The sequence below is a fragment of the Podarcis pityusensis genome, assembly GCF_964106645.2.
Source record: "Podarcis pityusensis genome assembly, chromosome: 15".
Lineage (NCBI taxonomy): Eukaryota > Metazoa > Chordata > Lepidosauria > Squamata > Lacertidae > Podarcis > Podarcis pityusensis.
The window spans coordinates 12,551,956-12,578,692 of NC_138040.1; the positions used below are offsets into that span (position 1 = coordinate 12,551,956).

The window sequence follows — 26,737 nt, forward strand, 5'->3', positions numbered from 1 at the left end:
ACATGGCAGAGGCAGGACTGTAGCAGCAGCTCAGTGGCAAAGCACTTGCCGTGTACACTGAAGGTCCCCGGGACAACCCCCAGCATCCCCAAACAGAGCTGGGAAAGGCCCCTGTGTGAGTGCCAAATGATTCAAAAACTTGGATATTGGAGGAGCGCCTATTGTGCACTTGCTTCGCATGATCTAGCCTGAATGTGAAAATGGGGCTCTTAGCAGAGAACATAATGGTTGCTAATGAGCCAGGTCTACTATTGTGTGGTAAATGCTGAGCTATTATACTTCTTGTCCAAGCGATTCAGCAAGCTGATTTAAGTCAAAAAGAGGAGTGCGACGGAACGCTGAATTTTAACTGTGTTAATACAGCATACTTAAAACTAGCCGGGATACATTATCATTAGGCAAGACAATTAGGGATTCGGTATACAGAAATGAAGAAAATCTAAGCTGATGTTGTTGTGCTGCTTCTTGAATAGTGAAGGGCAAAAGTTAATCATGACCAGCTTGGCAGGATCTTAAAGGACCTTGACAACCCAAGTAACTACCTTGGCAGACTACTTGCCTAATTAATCTCCCAGACATGTAGGAGAATTTTCTAACCACGTTTTGAAGCCAGGACGGTGCTCGTGTTTAAAACTGGATAAGGAACTTTGGGCAAACTGGGGTTCACAAGCAAACCCTAAAGCATGGAAATTAAGAACACAGAAGTGAGAATCATCCCTTCTCTGCCAAGCACAAGCTCCTTGGTCCATCCAATCAAAGCTATCCAATGTCTTGCCGCACCCTCTTTTCCCCAGTAATAAACTTCCCTATTACAGTGGTGCCCCGCAAGACGAATGCCTCGCAAGACGGAAAACCCGCTAGACGAAAGGGTTTTCCGTTTTTGAGTTGCTTCGCAGGACGAATTTCCCTATGGGCTTGCTTCGCAAGACGAAAATGTCTTGCGAGTCTTGAGGGTTTTTTTTCGCTTTCCCCCCCCTTTATCTAATCTGCTAAGCCTTTAATAGCCTTTAATAGCCTTTTAGCAGCTAATCCGCTAAGCCTTTAAGCCTTTAATAGCCGCTAAACCGCTAATAGCGCTAATCCGTTAAGCCGCTAATAGGGTTGCTTCGCAAGACGAAAAAACCGCTAGACGAAGACTCTCGCGGAACGGATTAATTTCGTCTTGCGAGGCACCACTGTACTTTCACTGTGCCAACTCCACCAGCAGCCGCCATGCTAAAGCCTCCTGCACTCTTAAATGAGTCCATACTTCCCCCCTTGCTACCTCCTAAACATGGGATGTCCTCCCAAAGAATGAATGCAATTCCACTTCTCTTTTTCCGTTCAAACCCCCCCCCCCCCAAAAAAACATGTTTCCCATAAACTCTAAAGCTTAGTCCCTTAGTCTTTATCCCCCAAAGGAAACCAACAGTGCACCCAATGACACTTGCACCCCTCCCTCATCAATTCTATTGCGTCTCTCTTTCCTCCTCTTTCCATGTCATCTTTCCCACTGTCAAAATTTGGATTTTAATCTCCTTGCAGCAGTAGCCCGTTTGTTTGTTTTTCCTGTTATTCTGCAAAGCGCCATGAATAGGAACAGCCCTATATGAATATAATAACACAATAGTAACACTGTTGACCTAACTCTAAATATTCTTTCAGCTACGGCAGCAGCAGAAGCAATAATGAGAGAGCGCAGCATTTGTGTCAATCGCAAAATTAGAGAGGAAGAACAAACAGCATAACCTTGGGGTCTCTTGCGCTTCCCTCAGAATCATTACAATTACCAACCATTTTCAGAAAATTCTCATCAACCAATTTCATGTAGCCAAAATAATGGGAGCAAATATCACAAATAGAATAGGACACAAATGGTAATTTTACTTACGGGATGTTGGGACTTGCCATTTCAAATTAGCAGGAACTGTGAAGTGGGCATTACTGACAATGCGAATATAGTAATTGGGGTTGATTTCATGGCGCCTGGCCAAATCTGGCTGACTAGCGCCTTGGCGAGTTAATTATAGCTCTCGTAACAGAGCGGGGACACTTTATAGAGACATAATTGAGCAGCGAAGAACTCTAACAAAACAACCTTGGTGTGTCATGGTTAGTGACGAGGAAGAGCATGCATATGCGCGTGCGCACACACAATTTGTTCAGAAGATTTCACAAGGCGGACCTGCATAGCTGATAGAGTTTGCCAGTGCTACAAGTGTCTGTTTTCTTGACCAGTGGCTCACATATTCAGTGAAAACAAAGCTATAAAAGCAAGAACACATTGATTCAATTGGAGTTGTCATTAACGTCCTTTAGATTCAGCTGGCTGGAATAAAAATACGTGACACTATTTTGGAATGAACCAAAGATCGTTGCACTTTGCACTGGACTACATATTTTACCACCTACATCTGCAAACTATAACCCAGCTTTGGATAATATTTAAGGGCACATACTACGGTCACTTAAAAAAAAGAATGAATGGATGAAAGCGTGTAACATGAAGAGTTGAGGGAGATTTTCTGTTGCATTTGCAGCACCCAAGTGGCCTCTCTGAGGCGCAAGCCTGGGCAGTGTGTATGGAGGTCCTGGGCTGCCCAGATGACAAGACGCCCACCTCTTGGCCTCGCTGATATGGTCCAAAGGAAAGCAGAGCAATACGTTTGACACCAGCTTGGCTGAAGAAGTTGCCGGAAGGAGGCATGCAACACGCCATCCAACCATCTTAGGGACTCCACTGTGGATTTGTGGAGGGTTTACTTCTTGGCCTTTTCTTCTCCAGAAAGTATCCCACAAAGCAGTTGGTACAGATTGTTCCTTGGGGGTTTACTCCCAAAGCCTTTCTCATGAATGAGTAAAGCTGCAAGGTTTAGAATCAGAATTTCCCGTCTCCTAGATGGGCTATCTTCCCAGGTTTACAAGTCCTATCTGTCCCTCATTTCCCTCTACAACTCATGCAGAAACTGCCTTCTTGACCGTAGGACCCACGATTGGTCTCATCCGCTTAGTCTGCCAGAGCCTGTCTTCACATGCAGGGGAAGTCCCTAACTCTCAGGGGGCTTGAAATCCACAGGCTACCCTGGTTTAGCCAGTCAAGTCAAAGCCATTCCTGGAGTGTGGCAGCTGTCACTGGCAGCTTCTTGGAACCACAGATGAGAGCTGAATGCAGCTCATTTTGTCGATCACAATTGGTTAATCCTGTCTACTCAAAAGAAAGTTCAGCTGAACTTACCGTATTTTTCGCTCTATTGGACGCACCAGACCACAGGAGGCACCTAGTTTTTAGAGGGGGAAATCAAGGGAAAAAATATTATTCCCCCCCAGCCCCAAAGAGCTTCTCCCAGAGCTTCTCGGGGCTGCGGGGGAAGCCTGGGTCCCCCCCCCCAGCCCCAAAGAGCAAAGAAGCCAAGACAGCGAGCGGGATCCATAGCCGTGCAACCTCTCCAGTGCAGCTAAAGAAGAAGACAAGGCAGCGAGCGCGATCCATCCCGCTCACTGCCTTGGCTTCCTCTTTAGCCTTGAGCAGCATCTTTAGCCTTGCGCAACGGGATGGATCGTGCCTGCTGTCCACCGGGGCTGGACTAGATGACTCCTGGGGTTCCCTTCCAACCCTGCAATTCTATGACCTTGGAAGGTGTTGGGGGTCTCCACCACTGGAGGCTTTTAAGCAGCAGTTGGGGGACCATCTGCCTGGTGTTCTTTAGCTGTAATTCCTACATTGTGAGGGGGCTGGGCTAGATGACCCTCGGGTGGCCCTCCCAACTCTATACAGTCCTACACGTCTGCGGCAGGAGATCCACAGCCACTTCACACAATGCCCACTCCCAATTTTCATTGGAGAGACATGTGGCTTCAGTGTCTAGATAGGTACCCCCCTACCTGCCACTCTCCCCCCACCCCACTTAAGCCGAGGGAATTCCTGCCCAGAGAAGCTCCCAGGTGAGGCAAGGGTTAAGATCTACCTCTGGTAAATGGCTTTCCCTTTTCTCTTCTTCTTCTGTGCTATTTCCTTCTTTTGTGTTTTGTTTAATCTGTTTTTATTGTATACTAAAATAAAAGCTGCAAAGTTTCCTTTTTTATAATATCCCCCCCTCCAAACTAAAACGTTAATCTAGATAAAAACACTGATCCAGAGGAAAAGAAGGGGATGGAGAAAGGACGAAAAAAGAAAAAGAGGTAGAGATTGAGAGATTTTTTAAAAGTTGGCTTCTTTAGCCTTGCACAGCCTTCCGCAGCTGGAGAGGCGCGCAAGGCTAAGGAGGAAGCCCGGGCAGCGAGGGGATGGATCACGCTCGCTGCCCGGGCTTCCTCTTTAGCCCTGCTCAGCCTCCCGCGGCTGGAGAGGCACACAAGGCTAAAGAGGAAGCCCGGGCAGCGAGGGGATGGATCGCACTCGCTGCCCTGGCTTCCTCTTTAGCCTTGCTCAGCCTCCCGCGGCTGGAGAGGCACACAAGGCTAAAGAGGAAGCCCGGGCAGCGAGGGGATGGATCGCGCTCGCTGCCCTGGCTTCCTCTTTAGCCTTGCTCAGCCTCCCGCGGCTGGAGAGGCGCGCAAGGCTAAGGAGGAAGCCCGGGCAGTGAGCGGGATAGATCGCGCTCACTGCCCTGGCTTCCTTTTTAGCCTTGCGCAGCCTCCCCGCGGCTGGAGAGATTGCGCAAGGCTTTTCTAGAGGAGGGAGAAGGGACTGACTGACCGTGTCAGTCCCTTCTCCCTCCTGGGGAAAAGCCCGCAAGAGCCGCACGAAGCTTGTGTGTGGCTCTTGGGGGCTTTTCCTGCCTGCCTCCCCCCCTGCATTCGCTCCATAGGACGCACAGACTTTTCCCCTTAGTTTTTAAGACAGAAAAACTGCGTCCTATGGTGCGAAAAATATGGTACTCACAGGTAGGTGGGAGTCACATTTTTCTTATGAGAGAAAAAGAGTGAACTGTACAATGAAATATGTAATATGCAAGTGTTTAAATGCTGAGCAGGCAGAGTACAAGAGTTAAACAATACGGCAACTAATACAAGAAGCACGTTACTGAGACTGTTTTAAACTATTTATGGCCTACTTACAGACTTGTTGGTTTAAACCTCCAATACCTCAAGTCAGAGAACAATGGCTGCTTTTATTAAGCACCTAAAAGTTACACAAGCACTATACAAGTAAGAAGCTCAAGCACATTTCAAAACACGTCCAAGCCTCGCAAGAGCATTAGAAAGAGGAAAATACATATTCAGATACAGCTAGCTTCTCAATTATTGCAAAACAAAGCTGTCTGATTTGGAATATTTTGGGACAAAATTAACTTTTGTGTTCCCGTCTCTAACTGATGGGACAGAAGCAGTAAAAAAAAATTTGCTGAACATTATCCTAGGTGGCCTGTGCCACCTACATGTTTGGACTGACTTTTGGCAGCTGGGAGTAATGTCAGGATGCAACAAGTTGGATTTTTTTTCTACCCAACTATGTGGAATGTGACAATAATGGGGTGGGTGTGTTTTCTGTGCCGTTTCTTGACGCTAAGCCCTACAGGATAGCAATCTATAAAATATGTGCACACTTCACTATTCTTCCTACCTGAAAGCTAAGGGCTGTCAGATGCTCCTACCGGGGAGAAGGTGCCAACCATGATGAAAAGCCAGAACTGAACTGCAAAATATCCTCCATTCACCTTACTCTCACTGCTTGTCTAAGCACATTCTTACTCCCAGAGCCAGTCTTAAAAACATACTTTGGGATGATTATTTAAAATACAGATATGCTTTTTCTATTTTAAAAAATCTTGATAGTGAGTTAACACAGATGTCAGGAAATTCAGTTGAAGGAAAAGCAACTTTCATTTCTGGGAATTTGATGGTACCAGTCTGGGTTCTCCACCCCTGTACTATGAGAAATTGTCCCCCCCCCCTTTTTTTATTCATTTCTTTGTCATAATGAACTTGGATAAACTCCAGCCAAAGATCAAGGCCTACCAGACCTTGCTTTTGAAGAAGATATCATCCTGTTTTTACATTCTGAACATCTTTCTCCTCTGCTTCCCATACTGATAAGAATTTTCCTTCCCAATAAGATCATGTGGAGGCAATTCCAAGACCAAAACTATATTCATAATATTGAAATGTTTAACAACACAAAAATGCTTAAATCTCCTTTCAGCAAAATCCAGAAATTATTTTATCTTTTCACAAGCAATTTAAAAGTAGAATAAATTCAGCGTAGAAGCCAGAATTTACTTGGCACGACCTGGCCCTTAGTAATAATAAGGTATGCAACAGCTGCATTCACGTGTAACAAAGTAAACCAGGGTTTAGTGTGAACACATGGGCTTTCGGGGAGCAGATGAAAGGCACTTTGCTCCTCCCAGTAACAAATATTGACCACAGCTCATGGTTGAGGATCAAAGAGCTTAACCATAAGCCCAGGTTTGGATGACATTTTAAGCCAAACCTTGGTTTAGCTTCTGGGCTGCACTAAGTTAAAAGGGCTGAGAAGAAGCAAAATAGATGCAAGCTCCTCTCTGGGAGCTGGAACATTTGGGTGGTCCTGATAAGCCACAGTTTGGCTAACCGTGACATGCAAACCATGACAACATTTTTTAAAATATTTCAACCCTTGTTGAGCAAGTGCTACCATAGCCAATCAGGTTTCTAAAGTTTGTCTTTCAAGTTATGGGATTTGTCACTAGAAATATAAGAACATGCGCAATCTGCTGGCATTTTCTCCTAAACTGAATTCAATGATTAAAATGTGTGAATCAAGAACCAGAATATTTTAAAAGGCTAAGTTTGTTGACTTGTTAAGATAACAAAGTCCTAATGTTATCACTTCATAATGAGTCAATAGATCTAGCCTTTGAAGTCTTCTGGGTTTTAATGTATTACGTTGTTAAAACCCTGATCCCTGGCATGAAATTAAAAAGACCAGGTTCAGAAATATCAAAGACAGACACATTACGGTACATAAATACCTCACTTTGAACAATCAGCGAATTAAGCAAAATCTACCTTGAAGATTGGATTATCCGAATAATATTTTGACTATTTTCATCCTCAGCAAGCTAGGAGGAAAGCAGCACGTTTGTGAAAAGTAACCAAAACATTAGTGAGCTCTCTGACATTTTGTTTTACAAAAAGAAAAACTTGATACTGCAATAGCTGGAATACCATTTAAAGTCACACTCATTTCGAAGAAAAACAGGGATTAAATCTGCCTCGCATGTACTTTTTTACAGCAGAATTTACACAGAAGTAGGCATTTGACACATAGTCATTCCCACTGATAGTCTCCTGCTTGGTAGTAGAGGCAATGACCATTTAGTAAAGGTAAAGGGTCCCCTGACCATTAGGTCCAGTCGTGGCCGACTCTGGGGTTGCGGCGCTCATCTCGCTTTATTGACCGAGGGAGCCGGCGTACAGCTTCCGGATCATGTAGCCAGCATGACTAAGCCGCTTCTGGCAAACCAGAGCAACGCACAGAAACGCTGCTTACCTTCCCGCCAGAGCAGTACCTATTTATCTACTGCACTTTGAAGTGCTTTTGAACTGCTAGGTTGGCAGGAGCAGGGACCGAGCAACAGGAGCTCACCCTGTTGCGGGGATTCGAACCGCCGACCTAATGATCGGCAAGCCCTAGGCCAGGGGTCTGCAACCTTTCAAACAAAAAGAGCCACTTGGACCCGTTTCCGAAGGAAAAAAAACTGGGAGCGGCAAAACTCATCATTATAAAAATAACTTTTTTGTCACTTTTTTTAATTATTTCTTTGTTTGACCCCTCAGAATTACTCCTCCTCATAGAAATAAATGTTAAATTAACAAGTTACCTTTTTGTGTGTGTGTGTTCTTCACTCCCCTTCAAAAGAGTGACCAGCGTACATGCCCCCTTTCAGTGTAGCAGGCGGGTGGGCAGGAAGGTGACCCCATGCGACGTCACAGCCAGTACAGCACCCGCCACAGTGGGGAGTGTCAGGGCGCAAAATGCGCCTCCTCCCCTCGCTAGTATCTGCCCCGGAGCCGCGGCAAAGGTGTAAAAGAGCCACATGCGGCTCTGGAGCCGCGGGTTGCTGACCCCTGCCCTAGGCTCTGTGGTTTAACCCACAGCGCCACCCGCGTCCCTAATGACCATTTAACCACGTCCAATTGATGTGCAACTGCGCATGTGTGCATCGCACCACCCCTGGAAGTGTCTCTGGAAACAGGGGCAGCATGGGGTGGAGGCCAAAGGAAGCAGAGCAGGCTTACATGCACTCCACTGATATGCATGGGGGTCAGGAATGCAACCCCTGTGCAAAACGGTCATTGCCAGTACTCAATATGCCCAAATTGCAGCAAAAAGCACCTGGGAACACAAACATCACACAATTTCTACTGACTTTTGCCTTTGGGGACTCCCCCCCCCCCAGTGAATGTTAACATATAGGCATAAATAAATGTCCTAGGCAGATTTTTCAAGCAAAAAATAACCCAAGGAAGCAGTTAGGTGCCCTTCGTGTGATGTGCCACACATGACTTTATTTGGGGGCAGAAAGAGTTGCCTGGGGAGGGGGCCACTTCCATGACCTGAGTCTAAATTTCCCCACCCCTTCAGTAGAGCCCAGCATTTTACATTAATTTCCTCTTTTGCTTAATATGGCAATGCTGTCCAAACATGCAATAAAAATGCATTGAATTCATAAGCCCACTACATGGGAGTGCGGCGTTGTTTAATGCTACTAGTCAAGAGAAGATCGCTTAAGCACGTGTCCTTACATTTGCAGCACTGTGTTCTTTTCTTTTAATAGCACTGATAAATCCAGGGTGCTCCAGGCACCTCTATCCTGTTTACAATAGGGTGGGAAATGTTAGATGTTTATTGCATTCAGAAAGGGATTCGCTTGAGGGCTGTGGTGTACCAACGTGTGCCTCTGCCTGTCAAATAGGTCATATTTTCACATACCTGATATAGTCACTAATTCATCATGTTTTAACCTCCCCTTGCTCACTCCCCCTACCCTACCCCACCCCAACACACACAAGCACACCCTGATGTTAACAGACGGGGCAGGCAGGTTTTTGTTTGTTGAATACTGTGGTGTGGAATGTTCCTCCATCAAGACTCCCAAAATCAGCTTGCTGAACTAAAATTGTATATTTTAAAGCCTTTATTAATTGTCAGCTCACTTTGTCCCAAGCTTCTTCGATGTTGCATTCTTAAGGATGAAATCACTGAATAGGTGTGGTGCCTGGCTTATATTGAGATTTATATTCCTTCCTTCCTTCCTTTCTTTTTAAATAATTTTTACTGAGTTTTTCATTTTGGTTACAAACACATCAAACAAATAATAAAAAATTAAATCCCATGTCCGTCCATCCGTCCCACGCCCCCACGCCTTCCCTCAACTTCCCCTTCTGGGTTTTGTTACATATGAATTTGTCCTGCTTGCAATACTATACTTCAAAATTATGTTCTTTACATCATATGTTGTTGTATTCTTATCACTTCAACCTCATCTCTATCACTTCTATATTAGTGTTGTTAATTGTAAGTGTTTAGTCAAACCCTACTAGTGAGTCCATTTCTTTACATTGATTCCGTAAATACAATATACTAAATGGTTCCCAGTCTTTTCTAAAGTCTCTACTGTCTTTAATCTCTGAGTCTTTCAGTGAACTTCAGCATTTCAGCATATTCCATCACTTGAGATTTATACTTTTCTTTCTTTCTCTTTCTTTCTTTCTTTCTTTCTTTCTTTCTTTCTCTTAGTTACTTAATATCCCAATCCCAAGAGTAGCAAACAAAGTAGTAAGGAAGTACCATAAATGATAAGGCGTACAATAACAACCTAAAGCTGAAGCAGTCCATTTAAAACGGACAGAAAAATCAAAACTGCTCTGAATTTAAAATGATAGCATTTGTCATTCTTAAAATCCCGGGGAAACAGAAATGCTTGCACCTGGAACTCAAAGGACAGCAACGTCAGGCCTCCCTGGGAAAGGCATGCCAAAGGCAAGAGGCCACCCAAATATCCCAGCCTCAGTGCTCATGTGAAATTGGGTGGTAAGAAGACTTAGTGAGATGACACGTGCAAAGAAGTACAAACTTTAACAAAATGCCATTTAAATGTTTGCTTCTATCACCACCCGCACCCTGGCTTCCTACAGCCTTCTGAGGTCAATGAAAGGGTGTGGTATTTATTATTGAAAATAATTTATATCCTGCTCTTCCTCCCCAAGGAGATCAGAGCAGTGTGCACAACAATGAGTAAAGCAACAAAAACAAGAAACAGCAAACAAATTCGCAGCCGCCAAACTAGTGGGGCTCAAAAAGAAAAGTCTTTGCTGCCCTCCTAAATGCAGTGACGGAGCCAGAAGAATCTCCCAGAGCAGGGAGTTTGGGGGAAGTTGGGGGCTTACACAGAAACGGTCTTCTTGTGTCACTTAAGGAACACCTAAAGAGACAGCAACTGTGGAAGATCCCACCGCTGAAGCAAGATGACATGGTTTCAAGCTATAAGATGACATGGATTCAAGGTACTCTTTCTTCTATCTACAAAAAAAGTACAGTCGTACCTCGGAAGTTGAACGGAATCCGTTCCGAAATCGGAAGCCACACCGGACGTTCAGGTTCCAAAGAACGTTCGCAAACCGGAACACTCACTTCTGGATTTGCGTCGTTTGAGAGCCGAAACATTCAACTCGCAAGTCGTTCTTCAGCAAAGGTATGACTGTATCTGAGTTTGGCTATTCTGGAATACTGGCCAAATATATTTTAATACAGTTAACCTGCCCAATTAAAAATGAGGTAACTATTCAGTTTGCAGGACTTGAAGAAAGTCACAAGAGCCTGGTCCCACAGGCTTTAAAAAAATGTGATGCTGGCACTTTGGCATTTGAATTTTCTTACCCACACCGCACCCCCAAGCCTGGCTATGAACTCCTGCAAATGTTGTTAAACCACCTTAGTACACCGCCAGGGGAAAGCAGACAGCATCCTTCCACTCAGCTGAGTAAGTTTCCTTCTATTTTAAGCAATCTAAATGAGTGTTTACAAGAGGAAGCACAGCCAATCTTCCTTTAATTGGTTTCAAAATCAACTAAATAAAGCCTTAAGATTTTTTTTTTTAAAAAAGCATGATTATTTTCTCGGCAGGAACACTAAATATTCCGAACACACCCACAGGGGAAAAAACTGCACAGCACCCAACAACGATGTGCTTCTTTGCTAGCCAACCTGGTGTTCCATGCAGAATGTTCATCCACAACGCAGCTCTGACAGGGGTGTTCAAAACAGTTTTGAAGGAACCCCTCAAAGCATATCAAAAGTTATTCAATAAAAAGATCGGCAGTGGCAGGCTAGCCTCCCTGAAGGACAGTTTAGCCAATGCTACTGATCTTTCCTGGGCAAACCTCAGCAGCGGGGGAATTTAGGTTATTCAGTCCAATGCAACAGTCTCTAGCCTGGCCCTATACCACAGTGGTTCTTGTCAGAGATTGTTTTCCTGGGAGGACGTGGCACAATGATCGTTAGTTGGGATTTTTGTTTGTTTTTTTAAAGGCTATCTTAGGCATGGAGGTGGAACAGAGCTGGGAAGTAGGAGAATTCTTATAACGGGATAAGAATATTTTTTGGGGGGGGAGGTGTAAGGTACTATTGAGTTTATGAAGCCAGATGGATATATTTAAATTTTACTTCTTTTTAACGAGGAGGTGGAAGCAGCAATGAGTAATTCCTGGTTTAGGGAAAACTCATTTTGGTTAAAAGGGCATAAATAGCTTGGAGGTTGAAGCATGGAGAGGATGGAAGGGAAATGCTTAAAGTCTATCATTATGCATCACTCTAGGAGAAGAAACACACACACACACACACACACAGAGAGAGAGAGAGAGAGAGAGAGAGAGAGAGAGAGATGCTAGCTATGCCTCAGATGCAGTGACTGCATATTAATCAGCCCTTGGAGCAGAAGACACTAAGGCTATGCTCTCCAGCACAAGTGGCAGGGCAGCCTCCAGGCTCCTGAGAAACAAATCCTTCTTTTTAACCCCAGTCTCTCAGAAAATGACGAACTGATGGCAAACAAGGTTTTCTAAAGCCTCTCTCAATCCATGTGAATTTTTAAGCCTGATCTTTCAATAAAGATTTCCGAAAGACAGAAAATCAAATGTTTAACTATGAATGGCTGTCCTACCCAGCCTCCATCCTAGCATACACATTTCTACTTCTCCACAAGACCATAAGGCCACAACGTAAGTAGAGCGCTGGTGGACTAGACCCATGGCCTTTCGAGAAGCTCACAAGGAGGACATAAGCAACAGGTATTCAGAGGTACCCTGCCACTGATCCCGGAGATAACACACACCCATCATTAGTAGCCTTTGATAGCTTTATCCTCCATGAACGTTTGTAATCCTCTTTTAAAGCTATCTAAGCACTATGTTGGCAATGACATTAGCCACAATCAAAACCAGCTCTTGCTTAACCAAGGTTTTAAACCATGCAACCAAGATGAGTTCAAATCCTGCTTAGGTGGGAGCCTTGGCTAGCCTAAACCACTGTTAAAATTGCTATTAACATCACAGTTAGCCACAGTTTAAGGCGTGTAGAGAAATAGCAGAGGGAATTTGCATTCTAGACAATAGGAGGTACAAGGAAGGAGCGCACACACCTGGGTGGTTATCAAATAAGGAGCATTTCATCTGCCTTGGGCCCAACAGCCTTAGAATAAGAACATTCTGGATACAGCAGCTGCTTTTGAATGCTCTCCCATCCTGCAAACCTTCCTCACTTTAGCTTAGCTTGCCAGGGACCCCATGTGCGTTGCTGATTCTTCTGAATTGCCATGCACACTCTCTACATGAGCCACCATTGGGCCTCCGAAGTTCTGTCAATGCCCCTCAGAAGCCTGAGACGGCATCATACAGGATGTCCAACACAATCCTGCAACTGCACATTGCAAGGGAAGATCAGTGGTAAGTTGATATCCGTCAAGTCATGTGACCACTTGGAAGCTTCCACCATCTCAAAGGAAAGAGGACTGCTCCTGTTGCTTATCACCAAGAGCAGGCAGTGTTTCCAATCCTTCATGCCCTCACCTGGGATGGAGTCTCTTCAACATATCTATTAATAATAGCTTGACATTTGTAACATTAATGCAAACAGCTCACAATTTATGGCAATTGCTTCCAACAATGACTTGAAAATTTGCTCCAGGCCAATTTCCTCTCATTGCTCAGGCATCCCAACCCATTCCAGAAGTATACAGCACAAATCAGTAGCATGTTTGGGGAAGAGACGCCAGATATCCATCCCATTTAAAAACCAAAACCAAAACTCTTCACTGGCACAAAAATTAGGTCTTGCTTTCAAAAGTTTTGTTAGTTAACAAACAGTACAATCAAGGTTCTACTGCATCCAAGCCACAATGATTTAAAATGGCCTGAGTGCAAACTTTTCTTTAGAATAGTGGTTCTCAAATTTTGTTCTGTAAACCACCCTGAGACCTCTGGGTATATAAATTCAACAATCAATCAATCAGGGTGTGGAATACCACCCTGGCATGGCAGGAGAGGACGGCAACTGTGGCAGGAAGATTCAAGGACAATAAAATAAACATCTAAACATTTCAGAGTAATATGGTAAAGTATAGTATAAAAATAATTTTATTTGCAGCCGAATATGGATAGATATCTGTTCAAAATCAAGCACTGCTGGTTGTTGTTTCTTTTTGTGTTGCAATGTATTTCTTATCAATTGAAAAAAGTCGGTGTGGCACGAGCAAATTTTTATTCTGAAAGTGTGGCCTAGAGAAAAAAGTTTGAGAACCACTTCTTTAGAAGAAGACAGAAACAAGTCAATTCTTGCAATTAACAAAAACACATATGTTTTTCCACACTTCATTTTGGCCAAGAACAAAAGCACAGTATTTATAAAAATAAAAAAGTAAACGTCCACAAAGTCCCTGGACTGACGCTTGCCAACTAAAACACCTACTACGAATTTAGTAATGGCTTAAGCAAACATAAATTACAGGGCCAGACATTTTAAAAGGGAAAAAAATTGATTTATCGTCACACTGGAGACACGGCAGGATAGCAGTGTAATTTCATTTTTCCATATATTCATCAACACTGAAAATGCATTAATTGAAAAAGAATCCAACAGTTGTTATTTAAAAAAAAATCTCTATTCACTTCTTTACTTCACGTGTCTCTAAATTTGTATATAACTAACTCTCGAGGGGGGAGTTTCCTGTTAGACACAAACGGGGAGAGGGGGCTTAGGGGTGGAGGCTCCTTCCTTGGGGTGGCTGGGTTGGGTTTGATGGTCTTCTAATTCCTTCAAGTCTTCTGAAATCTTTTTAAAGCAAATATAATTTTCCTCTTAATTTATTTCCAGATACGACAATTGCCAATGATTCAAGATGCAAAAAGAAGTAGCAATCATCACAGGGGAGTTACAGTACCAGTCCAGGGGACTGGATTACTGAAGGGGGGAGATGTTCTTCACCTCCATCTTCAACATGGAGCAAGCACCTGTCTACAAAACTCATGCTACAATAAATTGGTTCTGCAACATTCAGGAATTATTATCTGCCTTATTTGCTGCTTGAATCGGAGTTTCTTAGTTTCTATTGTTTTAAGAGTTTAATACAATGTTTTTATGGTGTGGCTATTCTTGTTGAGCTTTGTTATTGCAGTAAAGGTAAAGGGATCCCTGACCATTAGGTCCAGTCGTGGCCGATCTGGGGTTGCGGTGCTCATCTCGCTTTATTGGCCGAGGGAGCCGGCGTACAGCCTCCAGGTCATTTGGCCAGCATGACTAAGCCGATTCTGGCGAACCAGAGCAGCGCACGAAAACACCATTTACCTTCCCACCGGAGCAGTACCTATTTATCTACTTGCACTTTGATGTGCTTTCGAACTGCTAGGTTGGCAGGAGCAGGGACCGAGCAACAGGAGCTCACCCCGTTGTAGGGATTCGAACCGCCGACTTTCTGATCGGCAAGTCCTAGGCTCTGTGGTTTAACCCACAGCGCGACCCGCATCCCGGTTATTGCAGTACATACTGGAAATTTGAAAGACAGAATAAAAAAAACCTTAATAAATAATAAACGCTCAAATCCTCTCCCCCTTTCAAATACGATCGTCAGAAAGAAGCCCTAATAGGTGTTGAGACCTATTTCTGTTTCTATTTCTGTTCTCCCAGTTTGAAGATTACAGGTGTGTTACAATTTACAACAACAGACAAGTTGCTTTAGATCTGAACAAAGATCGATTGAAGATTTTGAATCACCAGCTATTTGCTCATTCAACCTGGCAATTACTGATTACAGTTAGCTTCAAACTGAATCACTTTTAAACTTCTGTTTATAAATCAATCATCTTTATTACAGCAAGCAAACCTTCTGCCCAGCCAGTAAACCAATCAAACAATCGAGTTTTAGAATATGTAGACAAAATGTAAAATATATACATTATTGCTCCGCTACATCGTAGTTTCAAGAGTAACCGCTTAACCTTGCATAAACTCTTAGATCACACTCACGATAGTTGCGAGAAATTGCAGGGGAGGCTTTCCTGTCAACCAGTTACCTACCAACCACAAGAAGGAAGAAACACCACTGGCTGGCAGAAAAGAAAAAGGTGGCATTTATTCCAAGCCCAGATCCTTCCATAGGGACACATTTTTAGCAGCAATTCTCAAATGCAAGGGACTGGTGGATATACATATACCAGCCAATAACAATATTCTACAGAATACTGAAAACTCCTCCCAATGAGGAGTTAAGAAGGAGAATAACAACAGGAGCCACAGACTTCCTCTGATCAGGGCGCAATAATTGCAATAATTTTCGCAACACACTACATGACCCAATTAGTCATTTTAGCACTTGCTGGAAAATGCTAGAGTGTTCTCATTCAAAGAAAGAAATCAGATAGAGCTCACTTTAAAATGTTATTTGCATCTGATCTCTATATTCATTCACAGTCCCCTCATAGTCTCTATTGGGGGAACCCTGCAGGTGCCGATTGACTACAATTCCCATCATCCCTGAACGCTGGGTCATGCTGGCTCGGTTTGGTGGGAGCTTGAGTTCAACATCATCTGGAACTACACTGGGATCAAATTATTTCAAGTCAAGGCTATCCATCACAATGTCAGAAAACTAACACATTCTTTCTAAAAATGGTCTAAAATCCCCTTCAAATAAAATCATGGGCACTCCTAATTAGATTGCCATTCCCTACCCCCAAAATCACTGCCAAATTAGAATCCCAAGAGTTGATAATGTATTTTTATTTTCTATGGGAATTTATTCCTCTTTATTCCTGCTTACTTCTTTAGAAATCCATTTTAAACATAATCTGTTCAAGACCCTAATATTTAAAACTGATGTTCAAACAATTTCCCTCTACACACGAATATATGGCACAACTCAATCTCTTATAAATCATTCAGTTATTTTAGGTAGATAAAAAAATGCAGAGTTGTCAGTATTCACATAATACTGAAAAATTGCTCATTTGTGCTCACAGTAAGCTCTGTGGTTGGGGAAAAAAATGCAGTCTATGTGAAGTTTCATACCTCATGATATCAACCTACAAATTTATACTTGGGGCTGCTCCTCTCTCACAGAAAAGCAAGAGCATGACACAGGACATCCTGTGGTTACTTGTGATATCCCTCAACCTGTTTCAAAAGTAAGGAAGGGCAGGGTGATAAAAGCCTGAACTCTGTGCTCCTTTCCAGTCTCACCACACAAAGATGCAAGGGGACAAAGAGATTGTCTGAACAGAATCCCTGCTTACAAAAAATTCCAGGACCCATGAAATTACATGGCTGAATGTGGACATTTAACTGCATGGTTTGTAATGCAAAACTATGGTACAAAAAAGAAGTCTTCCTATGTGTATAGGCACTTTGTGATTAGTGTTAGCTGGGACATGCCCGGAGTTGTAACAAACACAGACCCAAAAGTACAAAAGAACTGAAGGTAGTGCCTAGGAATTTGATACATGTTTGTGTCTGTCTGTCTTTTATAGGTGTCACCTAAAGGTTAGATGCTGGCACTGAATTATTTGAAACACGAGACAGACAACCCAGGTCCTGTCTGGTTTTTTACAAGGGTGGGAGAGAGGACTACCAATTCTATTAACATGCAGTTGATCTCTCTCTCGATCTCTCTCTCAAAAAATAACCACATAAAATTACCGTATTTTTTGCACCATGACACTCACTTTTTTCCTCCTAAAAAGTAAGGGGAAATGTCTGTGCGTGTTATGCCTACGGGTGGCATGCCTACGGATTTTCCTCCTCTAAAAACTACGTGCGTGTTATGGTCGGGTGCGTGTTATAGAGCGAAAAATACGGTAATTCCAATCCTTAAACCTAATTCTATCTCCATATCATAGAGAAAAGGCAATCATAGACACTTTGTTCATGTTTTGCAATATATTTAAAACATTGTATATTGCTTCAGAAGATAATATCTGATTGGGCTATCATACAACACGGGGGGGGGGAGAGAGTCTAATGAAATAAACAGCAATTGAAATAAATCACTGCCACCGCACACAAAATATTTTAGGGAAAACTCGGAAAGCCAAAAAAAGAGTATCCATGGTGTAATTAACCAGATGCCTCTTAGGCAGTTCTAGGACCCTGGGAGTGAGATCATATGCTTTTCGGGAGAAAACTTCCCCATGGTTCAAAATTTCCATTTACTTAGGAGAGAGTTTGGGGGTCAGCAGGGGGCCATCACAACGCTGTAAGTGTTAAGGTGCTTTGTTTGAGAGTTCATTTATTCAGTTTTCTGTCAGCATGCAAGATTCTCTTTTTCCAGGCCAGTTAGAAGCTGTTTATGCTCAGAGCACACCTACTGCTGGTTATGCTCAAAGGCTCTGCTGTGCGATTTCAGATTCCAAGTGGATTTGACCATCAGAGTCTAGAAAACAGATGTCAGATGGGCAGTAAAAGCCCACTCTCTCACTTCCATGCCTCACCACTGAGCACATATGCAGGCCGGATAGAGGAAATGGCCATGAGGCCGGCAATCAAACTTCCAAGGGCCTCTTTTGCCCAAAGGAAAATAGTCAGAAAGGGAGCAGAGGTCACTTCAGGCAGAGGCAGTTCAGACATCATTAGCAGCAATGGCAGATAGGGGAATCACCCAGGCTTCTGAAGCGATGTTAAACCCCTAACATCTAATACTATGACACACGGATCCCACTCACAATTATAAGGACATATTCCCCAATCCATTTTAGCACAATCATCTGACCATTGCCAAGAGCTGTAGGTCAGCACATTCCATGGCTAATAGGGATTTGGACATACTAGTGGTAAGTTCACAAAACCTCTTGTAGCTGAGCCCCCTTGTTTTCTGAATGGGGACACCTTTCACTTCAATGGCTAAAAATTTTCGGAGTTTGAAATAGCAACCATTACACGCCCTCAGAAAAACTCCCCCTTCCTTCCATGGTTTCAGGTGAGTCAGTTTGTTAAGGGTGCTGAAAAGTGTCAGACAACTCTAACTGCTTTGCTTAGGACCACATCAGTGAGGCTGAGAGGGGGGTCTTGTTGTCTGGGTAACTCAGGACCTCCATACATACTGCCCAGGTTTTAACACTTCTCAGCAACGTTAACAAACTAGGATTCTTTGGGGGAGGCCATGGCAGTTTTAGTAGTATGATACTGCTTTAAATGCAATATAGTGCAGAGAGGGCCTGAATCTGGCATCCAATCAGACTTTTAAACAGGTGCAGCTGCAAATGGCTATTTTTTTTAAGCCAACATCTTCAGACACCATTTGTGACTACAGTGGAATTGCACTGCAAAACTGAGTGGGAGCCAACTCAGTTTCTCCCTTTGATACTCCCAGTTCTAGGCTTGAACAAATAAAAAATGCCTTTAGCTTTTTGATCCACATTAACCCTCCAAACTCTCACTTCTGATGATTTCCTGGGCATGCAGAACAAAGCCACTAAAAGCCATTTATAAAATAAGTATTTCTACTAGCAATTATGTGGTCAATTCAAGCTCCTGAGTGACTTGAGGAGATTCTGAATTATCAAGATCAACCACGTTCTCAAAAATTAATAAGGGATGCTTAGATGATGAGCTGCAGGACCTGTAAGAAGCTGCACAGCTGGCAAAACAAAATGGCTGTTTTTAATTAAAGCCTCTTCCCCCCACCTCCTGATTTTAACACAGTATATGTTTCAGACAGTCTTAATCCTAAAATGGCCAGAACACCCTATAATTAACTATTTTATTAAAGTGACTAACTGCAGAAAATTCAAATGCATGATATCACCATTATGTAACAGAACCTAATGTACAGTCCTAGTGAGGCCTTGTCCAGAAATATCACCTTTTGTCAGTTGTACTCAAACTCTCACAGCAAGGTTAACTCATAAATTTTACCTCCGAGCATTCACTGCTTATTTACAATGAGAGACTAACTCCCCAGAGGGCCCATTGCTTTAACAATGCAACAAAGCTCTCTCCCGAGCTTGCTCAAAATCTAGCTGCTTTTTCTCAACAGATATATAAAAGGGAGCACATGAAGGAGGGAGTCGCTTCAGTTCTGCAGCCAGTTTCACAGGGAGCCAGTATTCTCCCAGCACAAATGCAGCAATAGCTGACCCTCTTTAATAAGGGTTAAAGAATCAGGGATGGGTCATGGGACAGCACGCTCCCTCCCCATCCAGACCTTTTCCTCTTGTGAACAAATCCCACACATTTGGTATGGCTGAGGTTAACAAAAGCTCACATGAAGTTCAGGGACTGGGTTCCAAAACTCGGTTTTGGAGCACCCCCTAAATCTGGATTAACTAGGTACAAGGCCAAGCAAAATTAATCTGAAACAGGGTAAAAAGCAGTGGTATTGTGGGAAGGGGTTTCCCAGCACAAGCAGAGACTGGGCATGTTTGTTCCATTACATGTGCAGTGCTCTTTCAACATTATAATCTGCTCATATTATTGACTAACTCCCATTCATTTTAGTGGGGCACACAAAGGAATACTGATCAAAGTGTTGAGATGTGCTTTAGTTACTGACTAGTTAAACTGGTAGTGGGGTGGTTATTCTAGAAGTGACTGGGGCATTTTTGCATGCTCCCTAGAGACATATTGAGATGGCACAAGATATCCATATAATTCACATTACCAATTTGGAAGTGAAACAAGATTCCTGTCAGCTGAAGCAATTCATATGCAAGCCATTTCACAACACATGAACTTAAATATTCTGAATGCATAATGAAGTAACCTGAAGCATTCCTCACACATACCTGCCAAAAAGAAGTTCGAAGAAAACTGGGGCCAAGTCAGTGGAAGCTCCTTTCACAGGGTCTTTTCAACCAAGACATATATTTTGGTAGCAATCAGTATCAAACTTCTGCGTCAAGTTGTTGAGGGATGTAGCCTCTGGCTGTTGCTCCCAAACTATGCTACATTAGCCGGAACACAGACATATGGCACCAGATGTTTTCCAAGATAATGTAATAAGACCCAGAGGGAGGGGAGGATTGGCTGAATAAATCTTTGAATTTAAAGATTTTGAAAACTTTTTTCCTAACTTCAGTGGTAGCAATACCTGCAACCGTTTCACATATTACAAATGTGTCCAGCTCCAAAATACTGTAGTAAAAATAAGCCGAAGCACAGAAACAAATCACTGGTGTAAAAAATATGCAATACTTCTGCAGCAGGGGCTTAGTCTTAGGAGAGGTTGCATCCCTGCGGCTAAGGCAGCTGGTCCCATGCAAAGTCTCAGAAGGTGGTTGGTAAGGCAGATTCTGTTCCTGAGGGCACCTGATCTCTGTGCAGTTGGAAAGCATGCAGCCCAGAAGAAAAGATTTGAATTTGCTAAAAGAGCTACAAAAGGAACATACTTGATCGAGTCTCTCTGATCTCTGGAACATCATAAGAGCCCAGTCTGCAGACATTGCAGAGTTGTAACTGCCACTGACAGTTCAGCAGAGTGGGGCTCTGCTCTAGGGTTCTTCTAAATACCAGTTTACTTGCAACGGAGTCTGAGAAAGTTCTTTGGGCATCCTGGACAACAGTATGTGGAAAGCTAAAAGCCAAGAGATGCTTAAACTACTAAACCTGTGACAAGACATGGAAAAATGTGAGAGGGAAACAATCCTAAGGAGTTTACCCAGATACTCCAACACTGACTGTCACTGTCTGTCTGCTGCATAGAAATCAACAAGGCAGCTGAAAAAAATTAAAGCTCTGTCATGACCTTGTCTGAAACGCCTTTCCTCTCTCCCCACCCATTGTGTGCCATCAAGATTCAAGCAGGACAAACCAGGATATTAAAGAGACTTAGCTACAGCTTTGTAGGATCTATAAAATAACCCAATGGACTGCCTTGAAGGCCATGTTTGTTGCCAACACCATTTACATCAATAAACATTTTGAAATGAGTTTTACTGACTGGTAGACCAGCAACCTACCCCCATTTGGGCATGTGTACCTCCCTGTAATTTAATTTATAATTCCAACATGTGGCCCGCCAGGCTTCTGAATGGGGCCTGCTGACTGGGCCATACGGCTTGGGTCCTATTTCACCTAAGTTTACTATCCGCCACACCCGACAATTCAAGGAATTGATACTAACCTTCACGGTAGTGCCTAAACTGGGAAATGATTTCCCCTGGTGCAAATCTAGCAGTATAGCAAAGCTCCTCCCAGTCTCCATCTACTGCAACTTCAAGCATATGCAAACAGGAATGCAAGTTCTCATTAACTCAGTTTCTTCTAACCAGTTTTTACTTGTTCTATTAAAGTTAATGTATGCTGTATACTACTTTTTCTGGTTTTTTTTTAAAAGAAATGTATGATCTATAAATATTTAGGTAAACAAACAAACAAACAAACGGTCAAATGCCTAGGACTCCATCCTGCTTGTTGGAAACAGGAGTAGAACATACACATAAAAAGGTAAAGGACCCCTGACAGTTAATCCAGTTGCAAACGACTCTGGGTTTACTAGCCGAGGGAGCCGACGTTTGTCCACAGAGTTTTTCCGGGTCATGTGGCCAGCATGACTAAGCCGCTTCTGGCGAAACCAGAGCAGGACATGGAAACACCGTTTACCTTCCTGCCGGAGTGGTACCTATTTATCTACTTGCACTTTGACGTGCTTTCGAACTGCTAGGTTGGCAGGAGCTGGGACTGAGCAATGGGAGTTCACCCCGTCACAGGGATTCGAACCGCTGACCTTCCAATTGGCAAGCCCTAGGCTCAGTGGTTTAGACCACAGCGCCACCCGCGTCCCTAGAACCTACACATAGTCTGCCCATTTTAAAAAATTAATGTCACTACTTTCCTTTATTTCACTTTAGATACATGCTTTAAAGCCCTACTAGTATCTGCTGACTCTTGTGTGCTGGAGAAAAAGGCAAAGAGAAATTCTTTTTAGGGAATGGTTCACTTCCATAGAAACATTATATACAGCAGTTAAGATAATCTACTTTGAGGAAGAAGCATAACTCAGTGGTAACATTTCTTACAAAGGAGGAAACCCCATTGAACACAGTAAGCTTTCTTCTGAGAAAACATGCACAGAATTACGTTGTAAATGCATTAACTATGTTGAAATTGGTTCAATAAAGGAACAGGATAAAAATCTTAGAAATATAATTCATCTCAGTGGTTCACTGAATGTATGAGTTCGGTTTGACGAGGAACTCACGTTTAGTTTGGAACACCCAAAGTTCGCAATGCCATCCGTTTCAACAACAGCAAAGTGTCAGGCCTTGTGAATGCATCTCTTGGCCTAAGCAGTTCTTCTGATACCTTCCCTGGCTGTGGCAATGAGAGCTGCTACCCACTGGTGCCTGTAATCACCTGAGAGAGCACAAGATGGCCCTGTCGGTTCTTGCTGCCTGAGTTGCGTCCTCAGTCTTTGCATGAAGTTACATTATCAAGCATGCTGCAGCTGAGACAGGTCTCTTATGATTCTTTAATTGGCCCCACTTCAATGTTTAGCTCTTAAAAGAAGTGTGTATAATACGGTATATAGATTAATAACAAAACTCGTTAAGTCAAAAGGGTGAAGCCCCTTTGCAGAGTGAGCAAATAGGTTCTCCATTACATTATTTGCAAACAACTCCACACCAAAACAACAACACAAAATGTGTGCAACTTTATTATTTTGGGCCTTCTGAATCCTAACATGCAGCAGGCTCATTTAAGGAACAACAGACAGAAGCTGCAATATACAAAGGTTTTTTTTGTTTAATCTCATGTGGGCACATTACATGCAATCTCTTTACATAGTTTGTGTTTTTGTAATAGCTTCGGCTACACAAATCAATATTTGTTCATGTTCCAAACAACAGATCTGTGTAACACAAACACTCAGAAAGTATAGGATAAATATAAATACTTTCTTCTACCTTATTGCATCCAACATTGTCTAGATGACATTGTCTCTGTCATCACTGTGAAAGTTCACCGCAAATTCACTAGCTGTGAATTATGGTATCAAAACAGTTGGTTTGGTTTTTGCTATTGTGTTAGGGCACTGGGGGGTGGGGGGTGGGGCTGTAGCCCTTTGAGTGCTATTGGGTCTCTAACTCTCATCAGTCACAATCAGTACAGCCAAAGGTCAGAGACAATAGAAGCTGTAGTCTGACAATATCTTGAAAGTCACAAATTAGCCACTGTTAGAGACTCTTTTATTTAGTATTCCCCCGCTCCCGGTACTAAAAGTGCCTTACTCTTCTCCTCGTCACCAAAGCTGTCTTCTACGATTCTCTCAGTTAAATCAAGTGGTCCATCTCACATCTCAGAACAGCAGCCAGAAAGTAGTATTTTTAAAAGTCAAGGAATTTCAGAATTTACATCTTGAAAATCAAGCACTTTGCTAGGCAAACAGACTTTGGAACACATCAGTTCTTTACACTTGTCTGTCTAGTCCAGTATTAGCAACCCTCACTAGCAGCAGCTATCCAGGGATTCAAGTCAGGGATATCTCCAGCCCAACACGCAAGTTTTGTTGAAGTACAAATGCAGGAAAGTGAACCAAGGACCTTCAATGTGCAAAATACATGCACTTCCACTGAGCTGCAGCTCAGCTACTTTCTGAAAGGTACCAAAATGAAAAACGGTGGGCTATGCTCATGCTTGCACAACACATTTACTCAACCAAGATAGCAAAACACTTCCCATTCTATACTTGTCGATCTTTGCAATCTCAACACCACTACACGGAAGAACCTTTCAAATGTGCTTTCTGCCCATACAGAAAAGATTGTAATCTTACCTAATGCAATAAAGCTAACATGAGGAGCTACTTTTACCAGGCCATAGATAGTCCACATTTTCAATTGGTCACAGGACCTTAGTAAAAATCACTTTGGTAAAATTCACTTTATGAAATGCTGCAGCTGAGACATGAATTCACTATGGTTTGTTAACCTACATAGCACATAATCATTACGTACATTCATGGAGTGAAAACATCCCCAGAGCATTAAGCACTGCCTTAATGGATTCTTAACAGTAGCCAATGATGAAATAGTTAACTTCAAATGGATGCAGAAAGCAAGGTAAATATGGCCAAAAGGGGGTGGGGATGGAGTGGGGCAATGCCCCCTGCCAACTCTGTGTGATTTCATTGGTGTGAATTTTCTGGACAAGTTTTATTTGAATTTTTCTGACATCCTAAATTGACTGAGATCTGTTTTAGCATGTTTATTTAACCTATTATTTAGTAAGTGCAACTTTTAAAATGCCATGTTAATTTTATATGCTGTATAAATATATCAGAGCTTTTTCCAATAGCCAAAGGCATGTCAACTGAAATTATGTTGCGGTGAGGGGTGGGTGTGTGTCAATAAAGCACACTTATTGTACTTTAAATTATACTTTCAAACCAAGTCAAAGCTTTAATAAATATATGCTTTTAGATACAACAACTCTATAGCAAACATGTCCCTAACATTAAATATTATGCGTATAACAGAAAAGCTACTTTTAACATACCCAAAGAGCTGTCTAGTAATATATTATTATTATTCCAGGTACAACAAAAAGGTCATTACAATTTTGAATCTGCTCAGTTTAAGTGGCATTATATTATTAATTAATTTTATGGATGTTTTCTACAGGAACATAAAAGCAGTAGAATTTTTTCTCTCTCATATGCGTGCTGATTCCACAATGTGAATAAAGGCAGTGTTATAGTTTAGACTGCTTCTAGTCAAGTCAGAAACACACACACACAAAGTTATATATACCCCAAGCTTAAAATATGAGTTCCAATGAATAATCTGCAAGTACAAGACACACAACTTTGTTTCAATGGGGAAAAAATTGTGGGTCTGTTAATATTATGGGAAGTAGAGATTTGTGGAATTAACATCACAGCTTACCTCTGGAGTGTTTTTCTTGAACTCACGGCTTTGTTCAATAAGCTTCTTTCTTGATTGTTCACTTTCATCTTGGCGGTTTGCCAACACTGTCGCTGTGGCATCAAGCTCCCTCTATCAATGAAAAAGAAAGAGGGACCATAATTTTAACCATGCCCAGATTCTCTCGCCCCCTGTCCCCCAAAAAAGATAAAATTTGAAAACTCAGGTGGTGAAAGTAAATAGACCTCATTGTTTTAAATCCCTTAACTGAACCATTCTTTCCTTGCCACCTCTCATGCAAAGTTATTACAAGCCTCTCCATGAAGTCGCAGGTCAATACAAACTTGCATAAATGACATTCCCCTATTTCCTTGGGTAAGGCAAGATAATTTAAGGCTGCATGCCTCCACTAGTATTGCATTAGATCTACCTTTTTGGCATGACTTTTGACATTATGAATAACTACTGAATATCACAACTAATACATTCTTTGACCTTTCAGGGTTTTCAGGTTCTAGAGACAAGACACAATAAATGTGGATTTTATTTGTATAGGAACTTGTTCTGCTGAACTTGACCCTTTTGGCCAATTTCTTCCCTTTCAGCTAATCAAGAAGACACAGAGTTGCTTTCCCTTTCTTATGAACTAATTCAACCAAACCCACAACAGGGGCAATTCCATTAGGCCCAGCCATTGCCAGCCTGATATCCTAAAGCTGATGGGAGTTGTATTCCAAAACATCAAGAGAGCAACAGGCTGGTGTACAATGGGGTAGAGAAGGCCTATCTTCTGGTCCTTATAATATCTCTACTACAAGAGTGTAGAAAACAAGCTGGACACACCTAGTAACAACAACAACAACGTCCTGTCCTCTTAGGTACCTACATCTATACAGCTTTTCACAACAAAAACAATTTCAGTGCTTCATTTGAAAAGCTAGCTCCTTTTCAAAGCCACAGCTGGCCAAACATCACATATCAAAATTTAACTGCTATGGTTTTTATATCACTAGTAAAGCTTGTTAACAAGGAAGTGATGTCTAAGGATCCATGACTGAGGGGTGGAGGGCGGAGAAAGATTTTCAGCCACAGACTCCAGTTTCTAGGGAGTTTCAGCCCCAGCACCTTTCTTTTTAGAATACTTCATACCTCCCATGAATACATGCTGAATACAAAGTTGGTTGTATCTAGCCCAGCACTATGTATTCTGCCTTGTGGCGGCTCTCTCAGCAAGTAGGACTAGCAAAGACTTGAGATTCTTGAAAGCACCACCACCAAACCAGCCCATGAACTCCAGATCACAAAACCAGACAGCAGCTTGCCAAGGAAAAGACGATTCTGCAACTTGATTAATTTAAAAGTGTTTGGCCATAAGATCAATGGATGGCAGCTGATCAAATTCTCTGATTAATTCATCCACTGCCTT

The 26,737-nt window shown here is 42.5% G+C and overlaps 1 protein-coding gene across 8 annotated transcripts in view; it reads right to left on the reverse strand.

Moving 5' to 3' along the window:
• CUX1 (cut like homeobox 1) overlaps positions 1-26,737 on the reverse strand; it is a 265,277-nt gene that overhangs the window by 176,994 nt on the left and 61,546 nt on the right. For all 8 annotated transcript variants that reach the window (XM_080982751.1, XM_080982750.1, XM_080982749.1 and 5 more), the window contains exon 2: positions 25,333-25,443. In XM_080982751.1, coding sequence (XP_080838877.1) covers positions 25,333-25,443 — 111 coding nt within the window. The remainder of the gene's footprint in view (positions 1-25,332; positions 25,444-26,737) is intronic.